Source organism: Leucoraja erinacea, chromosome 17, assembly GCF_028641065.1.
Source record: "Leucoraja erinacea ecotype New England chromosome 17, Leri_hhj_1, whole genome shotgun sequence".
Lineage (NCBI taxonomy): Eukaryota > Metazoa > Chordata > Chondrichthyes > Rajiformes > Rajidae > Leucoraja > Leucoraja erinaceus.
This window is the reverse complement of record NC_073393.1, coordinates 19,145,444-19,170,984: the sequence shown is the minus strand read 5'-3', so window position 1 is coordinate 19,170,984 and position 25,541 is coordinate 19,145,444. Positions and strand designations below refer to the sequence as shown.

The 25,541-nt window shown below is 45.5% G+C and overlaps 1 protein-coding gene across 1 annotated transcript; it reads left to right on the top strand.

Moving 5' to 3' along the window:
• Positions 1-495: 495 nt before the first annotated feature.
• On the top strand, positions 496-25,541 carry slc38a7 (solute carrier family 38 member 7). Its single transcript, XM_055648738.1, has 11 exons — positions 496-920; positions 4,875-5,263; positions 7,739-7,936; positions 9,411-9,561; positions 11,681-11,779; positions 12,226-12,283; positions 14,098-14,212; positions 15,402-15,549; positions 20,982-21,181; positions 22,785-22,839; positions 24,237-25,541. Exons 2-11 carry the CDS (start codon positions 5,005-5,007, stop codon positions 24,337-24,339), a joined length of 1,386 nt encoding a protein of 461 aa, XP_055504713.1. The 5' UTR covers positions 496-920; positions 4,875-5,004; the 3' UTR covers positions 24,340-25,541.

Genomic DNA, 25,541 nt, shown 5'->3' with positions numbered 1-25,541 from the left:
ACATACATGTAGATCATGATGTACAGACATGAAATGCAAGTCCATAAACTCACTAAAACTGGTGACACATGTAGGTGGGGTAATGAAGGAATTAGTTATGCTTGCTTCATAGGCCGAGCTATTGAGTATAAGAATTGGGACATTATGTGCAATTGTACAAAACCTTGATTGGACTGCACTAGGAGGGCAGTTCTAGTGTCTTTATTACGAGGGATGCAGTAACAATAAAGAAATTGCAGAAGAGATTCACCAGGATGTTGCCTGGAAGAAATGGCATAAATTACGGATAAATTACATAGGCTGGGTTTATTCTCACTGAAGCACAGGGTGCTCAGATGTGAGCTTATAGAAGTTAATAGAATTGTGAGGACATAGGATGGATAGTCAGGTTTCTTCCCCCAGTCTAGAACTAGAGGGCGCAGTTTAAGGTGAGAGGGGAAAAGATTAAAGCGAATATGACAGCCAACGTTCTCGCATAAAGCGTAGTGAGTATCTGGGAACTAGCAGGCAGAGCAAATAACACAGGCAGGCACAACAACGGCGTTAAAAAAAGATATGGATAGGTGCAAGCAAAGATCATAGAGCTCCGGAAAGGACGGAAATAGGCCAGGTGTAGGCAAGCCCGGCAGGCATGGACGAGATGGGTTAAAGGGCCTGTTCCCTTGCTGGGGTCAACCCTCTGCCACAGGAGAGAGACCGACTTTGAGATTACATTTCCCGACAGACTCTCAGCAACAACCGCTGTGTGTGCACCACGTCCCTCCAAAGCAGCCGGGCAAGAGCATGCGCCGTCAAAGCGGAAGCGGTGGAATAAGACCACAGTAGATAGGTCTTTCCCGGTTGTTACTTAGTCACGTGAGTGTGATCCCGGGATCATCTGACCAAAGATACTAGATAGAGGAGCGTGGCTGCCGCTGCTGGTGAGTGACTGGTCTTGGTGCGGGAACCGGGAAAGATAAATGGGACTCTGTGGCAGGCGATGACCGGTGGGTATTCCGGGGTCAGTGCTGGCACTCCAGTATCCAACAGTAAGTACCACAGGTACACAAAAAAGCTGGAGAAACTCAGCGGGTGCAGCAGCATCTATGGAGCGAAGGAAGATGCTGCTGCACCCGCTGAGTTTCTCCAGCTTTTTTGTGTACCTTCGATTTTCTAGCATCTGCAGTTCCATCTTGAACAGTAAATGCCACAGGCTTGTTTGATGAAACTTAATGTAACTACCAGATTTGCTGGTGATGCCGAACTGGTGGGATTGTGAGGATTCCAAGCGATTTAGATCGACCTAGTAGTGGACATGGAAGATGCAGTGTGACTGGGATAACCGTTGGGTTAACTGATAGTGGAAAAGTCAGAAAAATGCATTATATGTGGTAAATTACCTAGAGACTTGAGCGTCATTGTACACCAGTCTCTGAAAACAAACAGTTAAGGTTTGGCACAGGAGCAGGAATGCCTTGCTACAGTTAAACGTGGACTTGGTCAGATCACACGGAGTACTATATATTTCTTTGGTTACACAAAAAAGCTGGAGAAACTCAGCGGGTGCAGCAGCATCTATGGAGCGAAGGAAATAGGCAACGTTTCGGGCCGAAACCCTTCTTCAGACTATATAACTATATATTTCTTGTTGTCTGCTTACCCAAGCTTGGGCATACTGTAGAACGAGCCAGCGCAGGTTCATGAGGCAGCGGGTGCGGTTAGCGGTGAAGATTAGTTGTGGGACTCCAGTGAGGAGACTTGCTACAGGCTTAGTAGGCAGAATGTCCAGTTAGCATTGCTCAACATTATTTTCTTACGGAAAAAATAAGTAGAAAAGTGGGTGGAGAATGAGTTGCTCACATGTCTTGTCACATGGTTTGAGTGGCATAGCGGCAAGTTATTAAACCCATTTTGAAAAATATTGTATTTCCATAGCATGTTTTGCAAATTCATTGTCCTCCAAGCCCACTTGCAGCAAGGTAAGTAAGTGCTTCTGTAGAGCTGCCGCCCCACGTCTCCAGTAACCAGGTTTGAACCTAAACTTGGACGCTGCTTGTGTGGAGTTTGCGCGTTCACCCCGTGGTTATATCGGCTTCTTCCGGGTTTTTCGGTTTTTCTCCCACACCCCAAGCTGTGGGCCCTTAAATTAATTTGCTGCTGAAAAATATCCATGGTGTATAAGTGAGTGTTATAATCTGAGAGGACTTGGTGGTAATGTAGGGAGAATAAAATAGGATTAGTTTGATGATAGGCATGGATTTCATTGGCTGAAGGGCCTGTTTCCATGTTGCATAGCTCTGACCATTCCATCTTCTGATTGCTATTGTAAACTGGGAAGTAGCAAACAAGTCAGCAAGTTTCATTTCCATCTCCGATCAGCGAGGAAGATAATATATGTGGAACAAAGAACTGCATTTACTGGAAAGCTGAAATAAAACAGAAAATGCTGGAAACATTCAGCAGGTCTGGAGAGAAATTGTTAAAATTTCAAGCTGAAAACCCTTTGACAGAACTCTGTTAATGATACTGATTGAGGGATAAATATTGAACAGTATATCAGGGAGAGTTGGGCAGGGTTAGAGGGAGTGGTTTGTATCTGGATCTAGTCCTGACCACGGGGGGAAATGGAGGAGGACTGACCAAACTTTGTGCCTTCCGCTACAGTGACGAATGCTGTTGTGGATGTTTGTGTTAAATTTTTATTGTGCATTGTGTGTTTTTTTTTAAATTGTACCACTGCTGGCAAGTTAATTTCACTGCACTTTATGTGGTCTCACCAGGGCCCTGTACAACTACAGGAAGACCTCTTTACTCCTATACTCAAATCCTCTTGGTATGAAGGCCAACATGCCATTAGCTTTCTTCACTGCCTGCTGCACCTGCATGTTTACTTTCAGTGACTGGTGTACACTGACACCCAGGTCTCATTGCACCTCCCTTTTTCCTAATCTGACACCATTGAGATAATAATCTGCCTTCTTGTTCTTGCCACCAAAGTGGATAACCTCACATTTATTTGCATTATACTGCATCTGCCCACTCACTCAACCTGTCCAAGTCACCCTGCAACCTCCTAGCATCCTCTTCGCAGTTCACACTGCCACCCAGCTTTGTGTCATCTGGAAATTTGCATGTTACTTTTAATCCCATCATCTAAATCATTAATATATATTGTAAATAGTTGTGGCCCCAGCACTGAGCCTTGCGGCACTCCACTCGCCGCTGCCTGCCATTCTGACGGACCCGTTTATTCCTACTCTTTGTTTCCTGTCTGCCAACCAATTCGCTATCCATGTCAATACCCTACCCCAATACCATGTGCTCTAATTTTGCCCACTAATCTCCTGTGTGGGAACTTATCAAAGGCTTTCTGAAAGTCCAGATACACTGCATCCACTGGCTCTCCTTCATCTATTTTACTTGTCACATCCTCAAAAAATTCTTGAAGATTAGTCAAGCAGGATTTCCCTTTCATAAATCCATGCTGACTTGGACCAATCGTTTTACTGTAATCCAAATGCATCGTTATTACTTCTTTAATAATTGACTCCAGCATCTTCCCCACTACCGATGTCGGGCTAACTGGTCTATAATTCCCTGTTTTCTCTCTTGCTCCTTTCTTGAAAAGTGGGATAACATTAGCTACCCTCCAATCCACAGGAACTGATCCTGAATCTATCGAAAATTGGAAAATGATCACCAATGTATCCATGATTTCAGGAGTACCCTGGGATGCAGACCATAAGGCCCTGGGGATTTATCAGCCTTCAGTCCCATCAGTATACCCAATGCTATTTCTCGCCTAATGCAAAATTCCCTAGATCCTCTGCCCACTAGTACCTCTGGGAGATTGTTTGTGTCTTCCTTAGTGAAGACGGAACTGAAGTACCTCTTCTGCCATTCCCTTGTTCCCAATAATAACTTCACCTGTTTCTGATTAGTAAAGACCCACATTTGTCTTTACTAATTATTTTTCTCTTAACATACCTAAAGAAGCTTTTACCATCCTTTTACATTAACGAAGCTGTCCCCCACTCAGAATGGAAGTGTCTTCTGTCCCGACAGATTACAAGAAGGTGAACCCGTTTTCAAGAGGTACATCCCCCAGGGTCTCCTGTACTCCGAGCTTCCTTCCCTTCCCTATCGTCACCCACCTTCTCTCTTCCAGTATCTTTAGTGTAGTGATCTCGCTGTAGGTCCTGTCCAGGAAACTCTTGTTTTCCCGGATGATCCTGAGGCCATCCAGTTGTCTCTCCAGTGCCCCAACACGGTCCTTCAAGGGTTGAACCAGGGCACGCTCTCCACAGTTGTAGCAGCCAGAGACACCAGCAGTGTCCCTGACCTCCCACATCCTGCAAGCATCTCACTGAATCAGCTTACCTGGCATTTGTTCACTGCGTCTCATTCTCTCCAACTTTTGGCGTAGTTTCCTCCCTCAGCCACCTCGCTGAAGACTCTCGAGCCAAAGACTCGCACTTTTCTCACAAGGCATTTCCCTCGACATGGCTGCAACCCACCAGGCTGCTCCCCTTGAGCAAACCTTGCTTATATTAGCTGATAAATTGAATAATTTGCTAACTTACTGATTTGCTAATTAAATTCCTCAGCCAATCCCCGCACTCACTCCTTCATCTGGCGCTCCTCTGCCGACCTCGAAGGTATATACCAGCATATACCTCTGATAGTACAGTACTAATATAGCCGTCTATGCATTGCCAATTCACATGTTTGTCTAGATACTAAAATGCGATGAGGGTATCTCTTTTCACTGCACACACAGGCAGTATTTTCTAATCTATGAGTAAGTGGTTTGGATGGAGGGGAGTAGGGAGCTGTGCAGTGTGCATCTTGTTATAGCAGTACCCTTTTCACTTTCTCTGCTGCTTTCTTTTCAGTTGCTGCGTGTGAAACGTTGAGAAGATCCGCCGTTTTCAGTTCCCTGTGGATGCTTTGAGTTCGGGAGTCCGACACACTCGCCCAGGCCGAGCGGGAGCTCCATTTACTTGAAGCCAGTGCTGGTGGGGGATGGATCACTGTGAAGCTTCCGTGAACAGTGACGAACAGGATTGGAGCTTGAACAAGGACCCTGGGGAGCAGACTGGCCTCCTGTGGAATTTGCCCACCGACCAGCCAAGGGACACGGGGAAGCAAGGAAGGACACCATCTTATGCAGCTGTCTTCATCGTGGTTAATGCCGCACTTGGGGCTGGGCTTCTCAACTTTCCCTATGCCTTCTACATGGCAGGAGGAGTGGTGGCCGGAATAGTCCTGCAGATGGTTAGCTGTTTACATTCTGGTCGTTTCATCTCTGCAGACTTGGGTCCTCAGACCCTTCCTCCAGGCCCCTTCCAGTACCATGCCTCTGCCTCATCTATGGCAATATCGAGGCTATTTCTAACCACACCCTGCTTCTCCATCGGGAACATTGGAATGAGCACGGTATCCAATCCCAAGCTAAGGTGCCCAGTGGCGTAATGGGTAGGGCTAACGCCAACCTGTGCCAGCGACTTGGGTTCAATCCGGAATTCTAGTGTTGTGACCCTGTGACCTTGTGGGTTTATTTGGGATGCTCCTGCTTCCTCTTCTATCCCAAGACGAGCAGAATTCTCAGCCAATTAGTCACTATAAAATTACTTTTGGTCTGCAGATCAGTGGTGGAATCGGGGCACAGGTGGGGGGAATACAATGGAATTAGTATTGGATTAATATAAATGGACCACTGATTGTTGGCATGGACTTGGTGGGCCAAAACGCCTGTATCTGTGCTGTGGTTCCATCTGACTATAGCTGCCCTGGTGTCATGCATGCCAGTGTGATGCTGAGCATGAGATCATTGTCTTCAGTTTTGCAGATAGTTAATACACACAATGTTTTAAGGTTCAGTACTGGGATCATAGCTCTTTCTAATGTGTAGGAATGGCTTTGAAATGAAGAGAGTACAATGTATGATGGATACAAGAGTACAATGGATACAAGAGCCTGCAGATGCTGAACTCTCGAGAAAAAAAATCAAGTGCAGGAGAAACTCCATAATTTGTTCCATAGCACTGTTTAGGTGTTTAAGACAGGACCACCTGCACCTGGGGCTGAATCTCCTGTGGAAAGAAAACCTTCTCACATTTTCATGATTTTGCAAACATCTGTGTCTATTATATGACTGGTTAGCAATTTTCTGCCTGACGATATGCAGCTGTCATACTCTGAGCCCCATCAATGAGCTGCATTTCCATTGGTGGCTGTAGGCATCTCTGGAAGGGTGGGGAAATGCCACGATAGCGAGTCATTGGGTGAAGATGGTCCTGTAGCCTTCGTCACGGCATTGGTGCCTCCTGCGGAACCCTCACCTTTGTCACTGGGAAGGGCTGCAACACTGTTACAATGCCGCTAGCTACTGATTGTAATTCCTGCCAAAGGCTTGCGTCTTTCTTTCACTAATGGCCTAAATACAAGGTAGCCAATTGGCCTCTTTGGTTTGACGTCACTGCATCCTGTGTTGCCTCGGTAGTGCAGTAATCATCCATCCAAACTGGGTACCCATGTCAGCAAGCCTTTGCTGGGACAGTTGGCTACCTGGCTTCAGAGAAAATTATTACCTTGGGAGCTTCAATAATCTGATAGAAAAAAAGCCTTGCATATCAAATGTGAAAGCTGTGGAATGGTATATCAACAGCCTGCTAACTGGTGGCCCATTACATTATTGTCATGGACATTGTCCTAAGAATGTTCACAATGTTCCAGTGGAAAAAGTGGACATGTGCTATCTTAAACAACAATAGACAAAAATATATATTTTTAATGGCTGCTTGACCCCTTCCCCTCCACCACCCGCTGCTGCAATCAGAACATTGCTAATTTAAATGCTTTGAGTGAGGCTAAAGAACTTCTAAAACTTGTGATACTTCTTATTGATTTGACCGAAGCTATTCATTTGGTTGGACGTGTACTTAGAGTACTGTTCTGAATATTTTACTATAGGCAGAGCTGGTAAAACATACCCCAATCTTATCAGGAGCTGTGTTACTGGTTCGAAGGTGGTTGGCTCTAGGCCTGTGCTCAATGTTCTTCTGCAGTTACCTGATTGATGTGAAGCCCTCAGCATTTGAGTTCAGGAAATCTATTAATTCCACTACTGCAGGGAAAGCCCCTCTGGCAAGAATGAAGATCTCATTGTTGCCAGATTTCCACAGGCACTGTCACCACTATGTCTGTGTCTTTATTTTGCAAGATAAGCCTGATGCAAATGTCACACAGAAATGTTGTACACAAATCAGGCAGTCCAGACACTGCAATATCTCACCTGCTATCACAGGTAAAGCTTTTTTCCAAAATGAGTTCCACCAGTTAGTTGATTGGGTGTGGCACATAATTCTCCAAACCATGATATGGAAATGAGCAACGAGCCCGTGTTGTTGGGGGTAAAAGATTGCTGGAGTAGTCGGGAATACAAAGTTGAGAGTATGTTCTGATTCACCGTGATCATACGGCAGGATAAGCTTGAGGGACCTCCCCCAGAACTAATTCATACACTAATCTCTAGAGTGGGTCTCAGACCTACAACTATCTGGCCCGGACAATAGTGCGGCCAACTGATAGTGATCCCTTGGACTGATGTTGAGTATTAAGGTTCCCATCCGAGCTGTGGAGGGAAGTTGCAAGATTTTGGCCATACAGAAACAGGATCATCATGCTCACTGAGTCCGGGATGACCAACAACTAACACTTTGCACAGATCCCATTGAATTCTCCCCACACCGGGAAGGTAGCAGTCTTTCTACCAGCATTGGGTTGGTGATTCTGGCCTACTGCTCTCAGGTCAGCAGTAAGGCCACCTACCAGGAGGTGGTACGGGCAGCTTGCGGCCGGGTAGTGGGCACCATCTGCGATGTCCTCATCGCCATCTACACCTTCTGCACCTGCATCGCCTTCTTGATCATCATCGGCGATCAGCTGGACAAGAGTGAGTCATCGTGGAGGTTGTGTGGTGCAGCCCGTCTGGGGCCAGAGATTCAGGGCTGGGGTACAAGGTCAGTTTATTGTCACATGAACCAATTAAGGTACAGTAACATTTGAGTTGCCATACTAAGTGAAAAGCAAGAAGACACACAACCACATAAAAGTTAATATAAACATCCATCACAGTGGACTCCACATTCCTCACTGTGATGGAAGGCAATAAAGTTCAACCTTCTTCCTCTTTGTTCTCCCACGGTCGGGCCAGTCAAACCATCTGCAATCGGGGCGATCAAAGCCCCCGCAGACGACGATCAAAACCCATGTGTCGGGGTGATCAAAACTCCCGCGTCGGGGCGGTTGAAACTCTCTCCGCGGCATGAAGTTCCCGAGTTGGCCTCTTCTTACCAGAGACTGCGGGCTTCACGATATTAAAGTCCACAGGCTCCGCGGATGAAGCTTTGATCCCCGGCAAAGGGATCGCAAGCTCCGCAATGTTAAAGTCCCACAGACTCCTGCGGCTTGGAGCGCCCGTCTGTCTCCAGGAACAGCTGCCAACTCCATAATGTTAGGCTGCCGTGGGGACAGAGATACGATACGGAACAAAATTGCATCCCTGTCAAGGTAAGGGATTGAAAAAAACTTTTGTTGGGAGATTGCAATGGGGATGCCTGCTGCCTCATGCTGGGCACTGAAAGTTTTGATTGGTTAAACTGTTACACTCTCATGGACCCACTCTCATTGAGTCTTGTTTAGGCAGATCAGTACATTGAGCGAGATTCAATGTTTCGGTACAGTGACATTTTTCCTATCAATGAGTCATCCGACATTAAAGCATAGAATGTGCATTCATTTGCATAATGTGGATGTCACAAGCGAGGTGTTGCTCAGTGATCACCCTTGTTTAACTATGAACTGAGGTTATCATTTAAGTATCGATTAATCACCTGGACTTTAAGTCCTTGGATTCCTGTGGTGGAATTTGAACTTGTCTTCGGACACAGCAGACACTACCTCTGGCAGCAGCATCGCAGGCAAATAAACTCAGACCACACTAAAACACAGATTGTGCACAAATATTAGAGGACATAGCTTTAAGGTGGGGGGTGGAGTAGGTAAGTTAATTTTACACAATTAACAAAGAGCAGTGTAAGTTAATGTTACACAAAATGATAAATGCCTGGAACGGGAACTGTTGACAAGAACAGGCAAGGAATAGTGGGATGTCCACATGTGCAGACAAATGGGATTTGTTTAAATTGGCATCTTGGTTTGTACAGATCTGGTGGACTGAAGGGCCTGTTCCTATGCTGTACTGTTTTTAACTTCTAATTCTAATGACTGAGCAGTGGACCAAGTCTACAGTGGTTAGGAGTTCCTTCGGAGCTAGTTAAAGCTCGGGTTGTTGTCTGAATTGAAAGATGTTTTGAGATAAATATTTTGTGTGGGAGAGATTTTGAATGGTTTGTTTTGTCTTTCAGTACTTGGGGCATTGATGCACACACCTGAAGGAGATGATTTCATCAATGGCCACTGGTACAGTGACCGTAAGTTCACCATCTCTGTCATCTCCATCCTGGTCATCCTTCCTCTCTCCATACCCAAAGAGATTGGATTCCAGAAGTACGCCAGGTTAGTGCTTTCACTGTTTGAATGGTGAATTCTTAGTGGCAGTGGGTGGAGCTGGGGAACAAATGGCATATTCCATTCCCAACTCGTGTTATAAGCCGTTCCAGGGCAGTGGTTAACAAAGCAATTGGGGGCAGCGTGCAGAGGCAGCAGTAGTTAGCCTTCCCTCTAAATATAACATCACCCTGTCCAAAAATACACTGGGATTTTTACCTCTGAGAATCCTTTGTCGTTTTTCATTTGTATTATTCTTCCGGGGAAGAAAGTTGTCGGTCACAAGTGCTTCACTCCACAAGGAATCATGTCCGGCAGATGCCCCCGAGCACAATGTCTTCAAATCCTACCTTTCCTTTCCTCTGCCACAACCATCTCCCTTGCCTGGGAATTGAGTCGATGACGATCGCTTCCAACCTCAGTTTTCCTGTCCCTGTACCTTCCCCACCTGACCAATAGCCCTTGACCGTACAATTTATTGCATCTTGATCATTTCAAACCTTCCTCGACTCTCATCCTGCCTACCATGCAATCTTTGATATAGTTCCCCATATGTTCCATTCATTCACTGTCCCCACCCATTGCAGTTCTCAACTTTTGCTCCTTAATTGTAAAGTCTTCAACAAGTAACTTCTTTAAATCTCCCTGTGGTTTTGCGTTAAACAAATGTGATGAGCCCATCAGATTATTCACCCCCAGATGGCTGAGAATATTTGTGCAACCACACCTCTGCAAATTGAATCATTAATCTTGTCTCCATTCGATCCCACCACATCATTGTTCAGATTAGAATTTTCCAAGCACCAAAACCATCCCTATCATTTTGTCCACAGTTGCTCAGAACCAGTTTGGCATCCTCTAGCACAAGTAGCCAAAGCCCCACTGATAATCAATTGTCAGACACACTCACCTTATCCACTGTCTCCCTGCCTCACTGTCTCCCTGCCTCACCATCACCCCTACCCCACCCCTTGCTCTGCTTTCTATGGGGTCAACTGCAAGAACAGTTCTGTCCAGAATATGAAGTGGAAATAGTTGGAATCCTTGAGACAATCTCACAAGTTCACCAGGTTCAGTTTCTACCCTGAGTAGAAGTGGCTTAAAGGATTTCCAACAGAGCAAGGACGATGTGATTTTTTTAATTTTTTTATTAGGCTTCCTTGTAAATTCTCTTTGGAGCTGTGGCTAGGTCGAGCCAATATTGTCCTGTGTCCTCTTGGTATGAACCAACAGCACCTATCTTAGTAAATGAGGCTGGCAGTGTGCATTTATTATTTCATTTTATTAATTCTCCATTCTGATCAAACATCTCATTAACAAATTGACACCTCTATTTTCTACCTTCTTGAATTGACCATGTGGCCTCGTTCTCCAATATTGTCACCTCTTGATCAACTTTCTTGCCCAGCCTGGTTAAACAGCCAGTTGGGAAGTCTTGGCAGAGTGGTTGCCTGGTCCCTCTATACCTCAGTTTACTGGTCTTGGCTTATGAAACAGAACCACATCTTTTCTATGTTGAGCCCATTGAATTCAATCTCAGCATCATGGATAGTTGTGACTAGTGTTGCTTAGTCCTCAGAGTCAATTAGCTCTGCCTGATTGCTTGAGATGGGGTTATGGTGAGAGGATGCATGGGGGAAGTTATGCAGGAGGATGGATCCTGGATGATTGGACCTTGAGCTTGAATGCAATACTTGTGGCATTTGGCACCAATCCAGATTAGTACCTGTTATAAGGTATTTGTGACTGACCAGCTGCTGCTTGATGCTGCTCCACAATGGAAGCTAGACCCCAAAGTCTCACACTGATAATATGAGAGGGGGGAGGGTGGTATTCAGATCTTACACAGTATCTGGTTGCCAGCTGATCAAACGATGGTTCACTTGATTTGGCGAGGGTTGATACTGACAATGAGAACCTAGAATGCAGATGTTTTTGATTTGCTGGCGATTCTGTTCGTTGTAAAAAAAGGATGGAGAAACTTATCCAAGCCATGGCGTCAAGTGGAAGTTGAAGCAGCTTTGGATTCAAACCATTTTTGTATTTGGCCGCCCCGTAACATCTTCCCTGTTGGATATGTATGGCCAAGGTTGGTCCTGTTTTGATTGTTTTATTTCTTTTTCTCTAGTCTCCTAAGTGTGTTGGGAACTTGGTATGTGACCATTATAGTGATCATTAAGTACATCTGGCCAGATAAAGGCATGATTATTGGGAACATCCCCACCAGGTAAGTGTAATCCCTTGGTGCCTGATTTCTTTCATACAAATATCTGCCAAGCCAGAGAACTGCAGTAATATATAGAGGGTGAGGATGGGGAAATAGTCAAATGGTCTCTCTCTGTGTTTGCATTTTTCCTGCTTTATCCAAGAATATATCTAAGCATCTGGAATTTCTGGGCTCAGTCAAACCACCACTCTGTGTGTGGCTGAGGGAGTAAGATGAGAAGGAATTATACTGAGAAACGGCAACTTTGTGTGCCTGCTGTGGCATCCCTGGGCAATAACAAGCCAAGAAAGTTGCTTGACCACCTAGTGGCCTCGGTTGGCTAACAATACGTAGTGAGTGCAGTGCATGACTGTCGGGGTGGGACCAATGAGAGAGGGAAATAGTGGGTGACGTGTATTGAATTTGTAGAGCTGCCAGCAAGGTTAACCACTTTTTTCTGTTCTTAGCCCTTCCTCCTGGATGGCGGTGTTGAATGCTATTCCGACCATCTGCTTTGGCTTCCAGGTACTGCTTTCCCTTGTCCCTCTATTTTTGCGCTGTTGGTATCTGCTGTATTAGAACAAAGTGCTCTTAATCATGGCTGAATAGTTAAATTACTGGAGTTTTGAGAAGTAGGGAGACGGAGTCCCGTGGTCTGACATGACATGGATGCTATAATTGCTACCTGCTTCCTGGTTGTAGCTAAGATTCCTGCTGGGTGTGCAATGTACCTGTGTCCTGATGTTGGGTGAGAAAGTGTTTGGGTTTGCTGGTCTTCTGTAGTGGAATGCCCCAGCCACATTTAGCGATAAAAGCCACAGGTGGTAAATTCAGGAGCGACTCTGTGGAAATTTGCCCTGTCTCCCAATGACAATCAGGCATCAAGAGACTGCAGGACATTGAGGCAAGTAAGTAGGTTTATTGGCCAGGTATTCACAAACAAGGAATTTGCCTTGGTGCTCTGCCCACAAGTAACAACATGACATACAGTGACAGTTACGAATGACTCGGAAAACACTAAACATTAATAATTATAAAACATTCATGATAAAACACCATTGATCAAGCATGTGAAGCAACAAAATACCAGATCAAAGAGAGGCCACAGATTTTTGGCTGTTGAGTAGAGCAACAGCCAAAAATAAAGGGACAGTATTCAAAACTATCAGGACTTCAAGACTCGGACTTCTCCAGAGGGAAGTGATTCAAAGAGTTTGTGGCCAGGGTGAGAGGGGTCAGAGATGATCTTGCCCGCTCACTTCCTGGCCCTTGCAGTGTACAGTTCATCAATGGAGGGAAGGTTGCAGCCAATAACCTTCTCTGTGATGCAGTGGAGTCTGTGATGTAGTGTTGGCTTTCAGGGTACTTTTGAATTGGTAGGGGTGGGGGATGGGGAGGGAGGCATTTCTGACAAGACTTGATTATGATGGAGTCATTGAGAGATGCAGCATGCCATCAACCCATTAAGTGTGCACTGATCCTCAAAAATATCCTACATCAATCTTAATATTGTATTCCAAAGTGATTGTAACAACCCAGCACGTTTGCCAAAATGGCGTGTGTTTAACTTGTGTGCTAGTCCAATAAATTGGTCTTATTTAAAATTGTTTTATTTTCAAAATGCTACATGTGAACATCTGATTCTTGTTGCCTTTACTTTTTAAACCTTTACTTTGGAACATTGAAAAATGCAGTACATTATTGATGGAATAAAGTTTCAAAACCTATACATTTTTTTTCCATTCATTGATCCAAATTCAATAGGAGATGAGCAAAACCCTAAACAGATCCTTTCCTAAAGTAAGAGTTCCTCCACGTTGTGGCGTAGGTGTTGGGAGGCTTGTAACCAAAGGGAAAGCACAGAAATAATGGCACAACTCTTAACAGTGTTAATGTACAGATTGATCTTGGGTTCCAAGCCCATCGCTCATGGAAAATAGTAGATAAAATAGCAATTAGATTAAAAAAACGTCACCCATTCCTTCTCTCCAGAGATGCTGCCTGACCCGCTGAGTTACTCCAGCAATTTGTGTCCACCTGAGATAAAATAGTAAAGTATACTTGCTTTCATTGGTCCGGACTTGGGTATAAGAGACAAGCAGTCGGGTTTCTGATTTATAGCTCTTTTTTAGGCTATATTTGGAGTATTGTATGCAGTTCTGGTTGCCCCAGGAAGCATGTTGAGACCTTGGAGTAAGTGTAGAAAGGGTTCGGAATGTCTCCAAATGTTCTTGCCAACTTCTACAGATGCACTATACAAAGCATCCTATTTGGATACATCATAGATTGGTGTTGCTAAGTACGTTCTTTCCTTGTCTCTTCCTACTTGGTGTCGTCAGTGCCATGTGAGCAGTGTTCCTGTGTACAACAGCATGGAGAGACCAACAGTGCAGCGCTGGGGATGGGTGGTGACAGCAGCCGTTGTGATCTGCCTGTTTGTGTACACGGGCACAGGTAGGGTGCACGCCGCCTCCATTACTGGGATCGCATGAGCTTAACACAGCAAAACCTTGCACCCCTATCCTTCGTTGGAGCAAATGAAACCTTTGTGTGAAGGGCTAAGGCCGTCTATGGCGAAACATTAACTTCATAATCTGACGGATCAAATTAAGTTGCAGGAGTGTGGAGATCACGGGTGTTTGTTAGGACGCGAGGAAACTTAAAAAAAAAAATAATAATAATAATAATAATAAAGATGAGAACTTTAAAGTGGGATTAATGTTGGACCTGAAGGCAGTGGGATGGTGAGGTTAAGGCTGATTGGGCAGAGCAGGAAGTCCCATCCACGATGTGAAGCTTGACCTGAAGTTGGGAACTTTGGAATGATCAAACAAAGTCTCGGGAGAGTTGACATGTAAGTGAGTGGTGGGGAGTCTGGTGAGTTGCACCAGATTTTTCCTCTGGTACGTGAGAGTGGGGGCGAGTCGGAAAGGTGACCGGAGATTGGGTTTGGTGTTGGCAGCAATGACAGTAGTTGTTTTTTTTCCCAAATTTAAATGGTGGGCAAACAGCCTTTCAAACCAGGGACACGGTGAGTGAGAGGTTACGGTGAATGCAGGGAGACTGAGTATTCTGTCCCCATCCTCCCTCTGACTGCGAGTGGTGAAAGAACAGGATCACCAGTCAACTGGAGGAAGGTTTGGTATTGGAATCAATAACTCATTCGCATGGGTCTTTTGGGCTTACTTGAGACTTATGGAAACAGTGTGTAGAATTTAAAAATGCCGTGCCCATATTCGGGTGGCATCAAGGAGCAAGCTTCACAAAACTGGCAGGAGTGGCCTTTGAAGTGAGTTTGGCCATTTTACCTCCAATTCAAGTTGGGCATGAGAGTTGCCTCCAAAGATGAGTAGATTATCAGCTTGTTTAGGTGGTGAGGAGAGGGGAAAAATACTGTTGCAACAGTAGGTGCTGTAAGTCTGTGGTGCGACAGTGTAGATAAAGGGCTACTTTAATTCGCCTGCATAGTTAGTGTTTGGGGCAACAGAGGACATATCTCTCTGAATTGAATCAGTGCAGCATTTGCCGCCTGAGCAGTTGAAGAGGGAACTGGTGGCCAGTGTACATTCTCCTTGTAGACCAGTCTGTCTGACCTTCGGAACCTCCACCCCCATACCATGGTCACCGGCTAAATCTCTTGCAGGTGTCTGTGGTTTCCTGACGTTTGGCTCCAGTGTGAACGTTGATGTTTTGCTGTCCTACCCATCAGACGACATCTCTGTGACCATTGCCCGAGCCTCCATCATCCTCTGCGTGCTCACCTCCTACCCCATCCTTCACTTCTGCGGCAGGTGAGACTTCTACCTGGGTCCAGGCACGGGAACGGAATTGGCGAAGCCTGGTCGTCGAGTGGCTGTTGGATTCATCACCTTTTAAATGCTCACAGCAGAGTACAGAGCCAAGAAAATGGGAGGCCGGTGTAAATTGGCCCTTCAGTCATTGGGGTAGAATGTGACCTGCTTCTTTACTTCAATTCTGTTCATTGTGTACTTGAATTTTTCACTTCACTTTCCCTCCCATCCCAACCTTGAGGAGGTTCCCAGCTTTCTGACATCACTCCTGACTGGTTGCACTGTGTTTTATTCTTGTTCTCAACCAGCGAAGGTGGTTTGACATTGAAATCTTCAAGTCATCTTAAGCAGACCTCAGTTAGAGCAGGAGAGGGGCCCGTTAGATCGTGCTCTTTCCTCAGTAAATGTGCTCGAGAATGAGCTTTTGGCCCCAAATTTACCTCCTGCTCAAGTCAAATGTGTGGAGAGGAATGACTCCCCACTTGCTAGGCAGTGTCTTGTGGGGCTGTGGCCTCTCTAGGTATTGGGATGCGGTGGAGGGCGGGCTCAGGGTCAACTGCATATTCTGACCAGGAATGTAATGAGAAAGGTCTGGCATTGGGAACTGCCTGGGTATGTGTTTGATGGGTACACAGTTCATAATAGAGTGGGTCTGGGTGTGGGGTTGATGGGGACACGGTTCATAATGCAGTGGGTGTGTGGTGAAGAGGGTGACAGTTCATAATGGAGTGAGTTTGCGTGTGTGCTTGATGAGAGACACAGTTACAGCAGGAAAGCTCCACATGTTGTAAATCAGAAATTAAACAGATTTGAAAATTCTCGGCAGGACAGGCAGCATCTGTGATGTGAGAGGGAGGTTGCTGACTTTCTGTCAGAACTGCAACGAGTTGGAAGTGAAACAAACACATTTTGGGTCGCGGTTTAGAGTGGGGAAAGCAAAAAGCAAGATGTGGGATGGTGTGGAAACAAGAGAGTGACTCTAGTGTGTGCTGAGAGAGCGTGTACAAGCTGGGCAAATGTTTTGTACCAAATGGTGGGTCCCTGGAACGTGTTGCCAGGATGGTGGTGGAAGCAGATACAATAGTGGCTTTTACAAGGCTTTTAGATAGGCATGTGGATATGCAGGTAATGCAACGGTGGGTCACCTGCAGGCAGAGGAGATTAGACATTGTGGGCTGAGGGCCTATTTCTACACTTTACTGTTCTAACGTACCAGTGTATACTACCATCAAATGCAGTCCAAAAATGGTTTACTTGGTTCAGTCCTGGGATGGAAGGGTTGCCCAATGAAGAAAGTCTTAAACTTAGATTGGTAATCAAATAACATTTAGAAGAATGTGGGCTAATCCAAGTTAAACATACAAGGTCCTAAAATGCCATAATACAAAAAGAATCTACCCAGTTGACAATGAGGAGGAAAGCTTTAGACTACAAGGGGATGCAGGTGTGTAGTAAAACAGCAAGTGACATTTAATTCAGTGGAGTGCGAGGTTTGGGAAGGTGCAACAAGCAAAGGGGATATGAACGAAGAGGGAAAGTATTAGATGGATGTGACGTAGCAGAGATCGTGGAGTATATTTGAAGATTCTTAATGATAGCTGGTTAAAAAGTATAATTAGCTGGTGAGGAATACAAGATCAGGAGTTATGCTTGAACAAGGTGTTGTCCGAGAACCGTGTATAACTGGTTGGACTGCATCTTGGTAATGAATAGAGTTCTGATCACCATACTACAAGGAGGTTAGGATTGTGCTGGAGAGAGTGGAGTGGAGATTATGAAAATATCCATTTTCTGACGGACTCGATGGGCTGAATGACTCCAATGCAGGCTCTCAGATTAACCTAGTCCACCTCACCATCTATTTGCCTGCAATCTATTCTCATTCACATCCCCATCAACACTTGCCAATTCACCTCTCACCTAATTTAGAGTGGGTGATTCAGTTTGCAGCCTGCAAGAAATTGCAGCATTAGGGAGAAGGCCATGCGATCACAGAGAAGGTACAAACTCCACACAGACAGCTCCCAAGGTCATAATTGAAGACTTGCAGCCTTTTGTTCCTTCTGTGCTCGGCTTTTATTAATTTTAATTATTTCAAGTGCGCTCTCTAGGAGCCCCTGTGTCTTAAATGTTAATTGTCAGTGGCTTCCAAGTGACTGCTCCAGATTTTAGCCAAAGAAGGGAGAAAGTGACCAGGGCTCAACATTATCAACCGGTATGGAGACATGAGGGACTGTAGCCATCATGGGCAAAAAAACAGCGCTGGAGGAACTCCGTGGGTCGGGCAGCATCTGGGGAGAGAAATGGACAGACAGCGTTTTGGGTTGGTGTCTGTTTGCAGTATAAAGAAGGATCTCAACCTGAAATGCCATGTGTACATTTCCCTCTGCAGATACTGTCTGACCCACTGAGTTCCTCCAGCACTTTAGTTTTACTCGAGCAACATGTAGATTGCATTGTATATTGCATTGTATATTGCAGATTGGTGAATTGGCCTTCAGCACAGATATTGAATTAAATACACACCCAATGATTTAAAAATATATAAACACTTTTGTACAATGAAACAATTGTGTGCCATTGTCAAAATCCCACCTCAGACAGCCAGTTCTGTCCTGTCCTAATCCATATCTGTCTTTTCTAATCTCTTAATTCATACAATCTTCTCGTGACCTGTGGTTTTGCATTCGCAACGTCTGCTGTATTTGTACAAGTGGTTTTCTTGTTTCAAGAGGAAATGGCCAATTAAGCAGGAGGCCACTTATTGAAACATTTTCTTGAAGTCTGTGTACTAGCTGTGGATGTTGATGCCCAAGTCCTTTCACTTCTCTTTAATCCTCAGGTTGTCACCATTTAGAAAATATACTGCTTTGTTTTTCTTGAATCAAGAGAAAATGATATTTGTCCACATTAATCTGTTCTGACCACTCATTTAATCCATGTCATTTTTCAACTTTATTTTACATTACGGCTGAGGAGTTGCCGGTAACGCCAACATCTATTATCCAATTCTGAGGGGTAAATGTTGCCACCTGGAGGATGCAGTTGGGAGAGTTTTATAACCAGAGAGCATAGGTTTAAGGTGAGAGGGGAAAGAATTAAATGGACCGAGAGACCTTTCTGCACAGAGGTATGTGGCATGAGCTGCCACAGACAGTAGTGGAGATGTTTACGATTTGAATGATTAAATTGACTGGTATATGAATAGGATAGGTATAGAGGGCCAAATTCAGGCAAGTCAGACTAGTTCCGATAGGCACCTCGCATTCGTGTGCAGAGGTTGAAGTAGAAAGGTCTGTTTCCATGTCGTATAACTTTCTGACTGGTGCAGTAGCTCTTATGAAGATACTGCACCAATGCTGTTGTGTTAAGTCTGAAGTATCCCGACCCAAAGCGTCACCAATCCATGTTTTCCAGAGAAGCTGCCATCATTATGAGTAAAAAAACAACTTGTTCTGCACATCTCCTTTAAACTTCCCCACTTGCTGAGTTACTCCAGTACTTTGTATTCTGTTGTTTTGGATTTGGATCCAATGATGATGGAGTGGTGATCAATTTCAAGTCTGCATGGTGCCTGACTTGCAGGGGATCCCACAACCACTGGTGCCCCGGTCCCTGCTGCCTTTGTCCTTTGCTATGGTGGAGGTTGCAAGATTGGCTGGTGCTGTTGGAGTAGACCAGGTGGGTAGATGGGTGAATCCTTTGTGGATGGTACACTCTGCAGTGTCGATGGCTGTCAGAGACCTCCAATAACCAATGTTGCACTTATGCACCAAAATCTTCAAGTGTAACTGACCAACTGGATGAGGTTGGCCCTACCGGCAGCTGAAGTAAGATGACCACTGGGGGAAGTCCACATAGTCTGTCTATTTGAGCTTGGAGGTACACTGTTCCTGCTGCAGGCATCTTCCAAAATTGCCAATCATTATGAAAATTGAAGGTACACAAAAATGCTGGACAAACTCAGCGGGTGCAGCAGCATCTATGGAGTGAAGGTAATAGGCAACGTTTTGGGCCGAAACCCTTCGGTTTCGGCCCGAAACGTTGCCTATTTCCTTTGCTCCATAGATGCTGCTGCACCCGCTGAGTTTCTCCAGCATTTTTGTGTACCTTCGATTTTCCAGCATCTGCAGTTCCTTCTTAAAAACATTATGGAAATGGTGTTGGGTTCCTGAGAGATGCGGAAGAAAGTTGCTGGCTCGCCTCAACGTAGGAAACCTGACCTCGAGAATGTGCCCATGCAGACGTTGCCACTTTGGGTGAGATGGGGACGGGAGGAACTAACTGGGGGAGAAGGCAGCCAACAGACTGTAATGAAGCTATGCAGCATGGAAACAATCCCATGAGCCCTACTTGTTCCTAACAACCAAGCTGAGCTTGTCCTAGTTACCTGGACTATTTTCCTCCAAAACCTTCCTCTCCATGTAACCGTCAAAGTATCGTAATTATACCTGCTTCCACCACTTCCACTGACAGCCTTGTATATCGTCAGGATATCAACAGTGAATGCATGTGGACCAAGCCAAGGCCTCAGTTTTAATTGGAATCCAGGAAGTCACAGTCTGGGGGAGGATGCATCTCTGAGGCATCCCAATGGAAAATCTTGTAATTGGAACGAATGCAATGGAGATGGAAAAATCTGGAGATTGGAGTTTCCTACAGGAGGCAGGGTGGAAGGATGTTTAGTCAAGTTAGCTGCTGAAGTCTGTAAGTTTGTAATGGACATTTGCTGCTTTCCTTTCCCTGAGATTGCGACAGAGATCTGAGAAGGTAATAGTCAGAGATGGATTTTTGGAGAAGGGTGGAAATATGGGAGGCATGGTTATGATATTGAGTTCTGTGAGTGCCGGAAGCAACACCGATACAGTCATTGATGTACTGGAAAAATAATTGGAATGACGCTGAAATAGAGTGGAGCAAAGATTGTTGCACATATCCCACAGAAAGGCAGGCAATGCATGAGCCTACTTGAGTAACCAGAGCTATACCTTTGATCTGGAGGAAGTGAATGCAGGTAAAGACGATGTCCGATGTGAGACCAAGTTGGGCAAGCTGAATGAGTTTTGGTGGAGGGAACTCGTTGGGCCTCTGTTCAAGGATGAAGCAGTGGGCACTCAGCCACTTTTAGTGTAAAGGAAGAGTCGCTGAGATCAGGGACTTGGAAACTTTCAAAGTTAAGAATAGTATCCTGGATTTAAGTAGGAAGGGATGGACAGGAGGAGACAAGGTTGTCAAGTTAGGAAAATGCAACTTTCATGAGGCATGTATGGTCTGACTCAATCGTCCTACATAGACTTATTTATTAATCTTGGGCTGGAGGTAGGGTAGGGAGACTTAAAACTGAGGAGGGATGATCTCCTGAGCCAATGAGTTTCATGTCAGTGAGCTGATCATTGTGTCTTTATTTTGGACTGTCGTCTCCTCTAATCCAGGACTGTGATCGAAGGACTGTGGCTGCGTTACAAAGGGGAGGCCCTGGAGGTGGACAGCTCCCGTGAGAGGCGGCGACGGATACTGCAGACGGTGACCTGGTTTCTGCTGACTCTGGTGCTGGGACTTTTCATTCCGGACATTGGGAAAGTGATCTCTGTTATAGGAGGATTGGCTGCTTGCTTCATCTTCGTGTTCCCAGGTACAGGACGGGGATGGGGGATGGGCTGAATGTCACACGATGCAGCAAGGAGCAGGTCTGGCTAGCCAAGCTTGGTTTCGCAGAGTCTGACTAGGTCCCTGGAGTAAAAAGCAGGCAAAAGATGATTTGGAGTTGAACATCAAAAGAAAACTGCAGGTGCTGGAGATCCAGCATAAAAATGTAAAATGTTGGAAAAAACTTGGCAGGTCAGTCAGTAGCTAGGAAAGAGATACAATCAATGTTTCAGGTACACTTCGCGGTTCTGATGTGTTGTGTTTTGGAGGTGTTGCCTGCTTCAGTTAAATATCCTGCACCATGGTGATGCCTGGTGCAGCAGTGGATTCAGTACCCAGCAGGATTTGGTGTTTCAGGAGGCCTTGTGCATTAGTTATACCACAAGTCTTCTGCCATCTCCCACCTTTCCGCTCCCAGACCCCTTTCATCGTTTCCTAATGAGGTCAATGCTGGGGGAAGAAAATTTAGGGGAGAAAGCAGAAAACTCAGAAAGACATTTTCTAAAAGTGTACCTATTTGTAAAAGGCCTTGATAAAGTGCTGGCGGAAAGGTCAATAACACCACAACACTGATTTGTAGTAAATAGCCAAAAGAGCCAGAACAAGGCTGAGAGGAACTTGATTGCGGACCAGTGATCTAGAATGCATTGGATGTGGAAGTAGATTTAGCAGTAATACAACACACAACAGTACAGCACAGTAACGGGATCATCACCCAGCATGTCTGTACTGACCATAATGCAAATGAAACTAAATCCTTCTGCCTTGCATGACCCATGTCCCTCTATGTTCTGCCCATTCATGTGCCTGTCCAAACCACTCTTGAATGTTACACAAAAAAGCTGGAGAAACTCAGCGGGTGCAGCAGCATCTATGGAGCGAAGGAAATAGGCTACGTTTCAGGCCGAAACCCTTCTTCAGAAGGGTTTCGGCCTGAAACGTTGCCTATTTCCTTCGCTCCATAGATGCTGCTGCACCCGCTGAGTTTCTCCAGCTTTTTTGTGTAACCTTCGATTCTCCAGCATCTGCAGTTCCCTCTTAAACACTCTTAAAAGTTGCTTGGGTTCTGCTTTCCCCACCTTCCTGACTGTGCGTTCCAGCCACCCATCATTATGAGTAAAAAAGCAACTTGTTCTGCACATCTCCTTTAAACTTCCCCTCTAACCGGAAAGCTATGCCCTCGAGCTTTAGACACTTCCACAAGGCATTAAGGTTCATATGTCAACACTTCTATTGGGTCTCCCTGACATTCCAGAGACAACAAGCAGTTTTGTCAACCTCTCCTTAAAGCTAGAACCCTCCAATCCAGGCAACATCTTGGTAAACCTTGTCTGCAACCTCCCTAAAACTACCACATGCTTGCCTTGGTTGGGCAGCCAGAACTACACCATACTCCAAATGTTGAGCACATTGCCTTTGTGGGTGTTAGAAATAAATTGTTCTGGCTTTCGAGAGAGGGTTGAAAGAGATAATCGGTGGAGTGGGGTGAAAAGCCGGGGGATGGATGGGAGTTGCACTACAGCTCCATCAGCTAGCAAGCAAAGAGGCAGTAGTGTGCTTTTTCCTAATGTTGTTTTCTGTGTACTCAGGCCTCTGTCTGGTCGAAGCAAAGTTTTCTGAGATCCGGCAAGCAGACTCTGCCAGGTAAATCCTAGAGAATCCATTTGTGATATCAATGCCCAGGGGGCAGAACTTTCTTTGTCCTGAACTACATTCCTTTTCATGTGTCAACTCCAACAAACAATATAACGGGGGGGGGTTTCTGCTACTTTCTGAGGCAATTTGGTGGAGTGCGGTGACTGAGAAGTGTCTGTAGGGAAGATGCACTGACCCGATGAGTGGAGTCATTTGTGTTAATATTAACCTGAAGGAAGGGTTTTTTTCTCCTTAACCCATTGTTTGTGGGAGGAGTCAATTACTAAAGGATCAAAGAGGGATCTGTTTAATACTGACACTGTAGGGAAGGACCTATTGAGGGAGAGAGGTATTTTTTGGGATTTTCGGGTAGGGTAAGAGCTGGTGGGGTTTGGGATCGTACGCTGGGGGGGAATGAGTGGCTGCAGGATGGAGGAGAGCGGGCCTGTTGGGATTGTATATTGAGCTGGGTGCACGAGGGATATATTAAAGCATTGGATACCAGGCCAGAGTTGAAATTTATGCAATTTGACTTTGACGCTTGAGGGTTTGAGCCTTCCAAATGTGGAATTGGTGAGGCTGAGGACAGATGGTCCAAATGTTGAACATCTCTGGTCCTCTGTCTTTCCCACCCCCCATCCCATATCCTCTGACCACCCATCTGATGAGGGACAATGAGCAGGAGCAGCCCACTTTGCCCCTCAAGCCAGTTTCACCAGGCTGGAGATCAAAGGTGTCTTGTAACAACCTTTCCTATCTTTGCCTGTCCCCCCCCCCCCCCCCCCCCCCCCCCCTTCCCCCTTCAACACCCACCATACCTCATAATTCAGCTAGTGACTGTCTTGGGTTTAACATTAACCAGTGGGCTTGCATTAAATGCCATCTGCAGATGAATCTAATAAACTTCTGCCACATTCTACACAATTGCCCGAAAGGCCTGACATACATTTGGTGATTCTGCCCCCAAGTGATGACAATGGTCTCCTTTCATCAACCTTTTTGGTTTCCTTTAATATTCAAGCAAATTCCAAAGATTCTAAATCCAGAGGAATAGAACCATATTCCTTGCCAGTTTATCCATGTTGCATCATGTAACCACAGGAACGTCTCTGGTCCTGGGGGTGCTGCTTGTGGGGACTGATGCTGGTAATGGTGAAAGCTGCCAATTGCTTGGCAAGTGGCATAAATGTAACCACCTGAATGGATTCCTTGCACGTTGTCATGGGCTGCCTGGTTATCTGAGGAGTTGCTGTGTTTTCAGGTCAGCCCTGGGAAGAGTGTTTCACCAAGGGACTACATATCCAAGTTGGGGTGGTGACTTTGCAGTGTTTTCATTTTATGCTGGTTTTGTGACTAAATTGATTTTGGTTCTCTAACAGAATCTTTCTCTCTCTCCCCCACCCCAGCTGGTGGTCTCTGGTGCTGTTTGGGATCTTCATGGTGTGTATGGGAACTTTCATCTTTGGCCAGAGCACAGTAAGCGCCATCTACAAAGACCAACGCAAATGACAATTGCACCCCCCCCTCCTGAAATCATCTTTACCTCTACTCCTGCCCCTCGAATGCATTTCACAACCGGCTGCTGGCAAACTGATTCAGTCTAACGTGAAATGAACTGTGCCAACATTACAACTTTTACAGAGACTTCACCTGCTCCAAGAGCTGCCAATGCAGTGGAATGAAAGTATCCTGCCAATATCTATCCTCCAGAGTAGAGATTTGGGACTTTCTTTGACAGTGGAATGCAACTCACTTTTTCTTCACGTTTTGCTTCTATGGGTTGCCTTTCTGCCTGCAGCATTGTACAATTGTAGCTGTAAGCAGTGCTGCACTGGGAACACACTGTTGAGGCAGCCGATGTCTTCTAGTTGTGGGAGACTTTGGGGTATGTGTTGGCAATGACCTCCCATTCCCTTCCTTACTGACCCAGAGTTACCCAGTGATATCTGTAGCGATGCATCTGATAGCGCATGCTGCACTGCCCTGTCGCACACTGTGTGTTTTTGTGTGGCACCCTCTGACGTGAACCTACAAAGGTTTGGTGGATATTTTCTTTCCAGGAATAGTCAAGCACAATTTTATGTCTGAATCCTACCAGTGAGTTGAAGATGAGGACCAAACGGGAATGGTGAGGGAGCATCTCTGTTCACTTATTACTAGCACTTTGGAATTCGTCACAATGGCGATGGAAGCATTTTAAAACACTCTTTTCTGGTGAAAGTTTCAATAGAAGGGTTTCTGTATCACTGCCACTAAAATAATGTATGTTGTCATTAAGACACTAATTAGCTAACTCCCTCCCCGAGCCCACCGCTAACGTGCTCTCACTCTCCCACATACACCAAGATGCCCCTACTTGCCCGCCTTGCTACTATGGCCAGTTATGTACAGAGTTCTGGACACCAAATGGATCCAGGAATTCTTCACAGACTCTGCCCACTATGCGGGCTCAGAACTAAATCTTTTGTATGATTCTAAAGGTCGGGCAGGTTCTGATTTAAGTAATTATTAGCAGGGTGCTGATGTTGATTCTGTGCTGTGGTGCTGAAGTTAATTTGATGACAGCGTGGGACAGCTTCCAAGCACGAGGTCTGCGCTGTGAGCACTGGAATTTGGTGCAGCCCGGTGTGGCCCTCGGCATCCGAGACCTATACTGGTGAAATGTCAGCCCATCCTGGGACTCTTGGGAGGGGGGGGGGGGGGAAATGAGA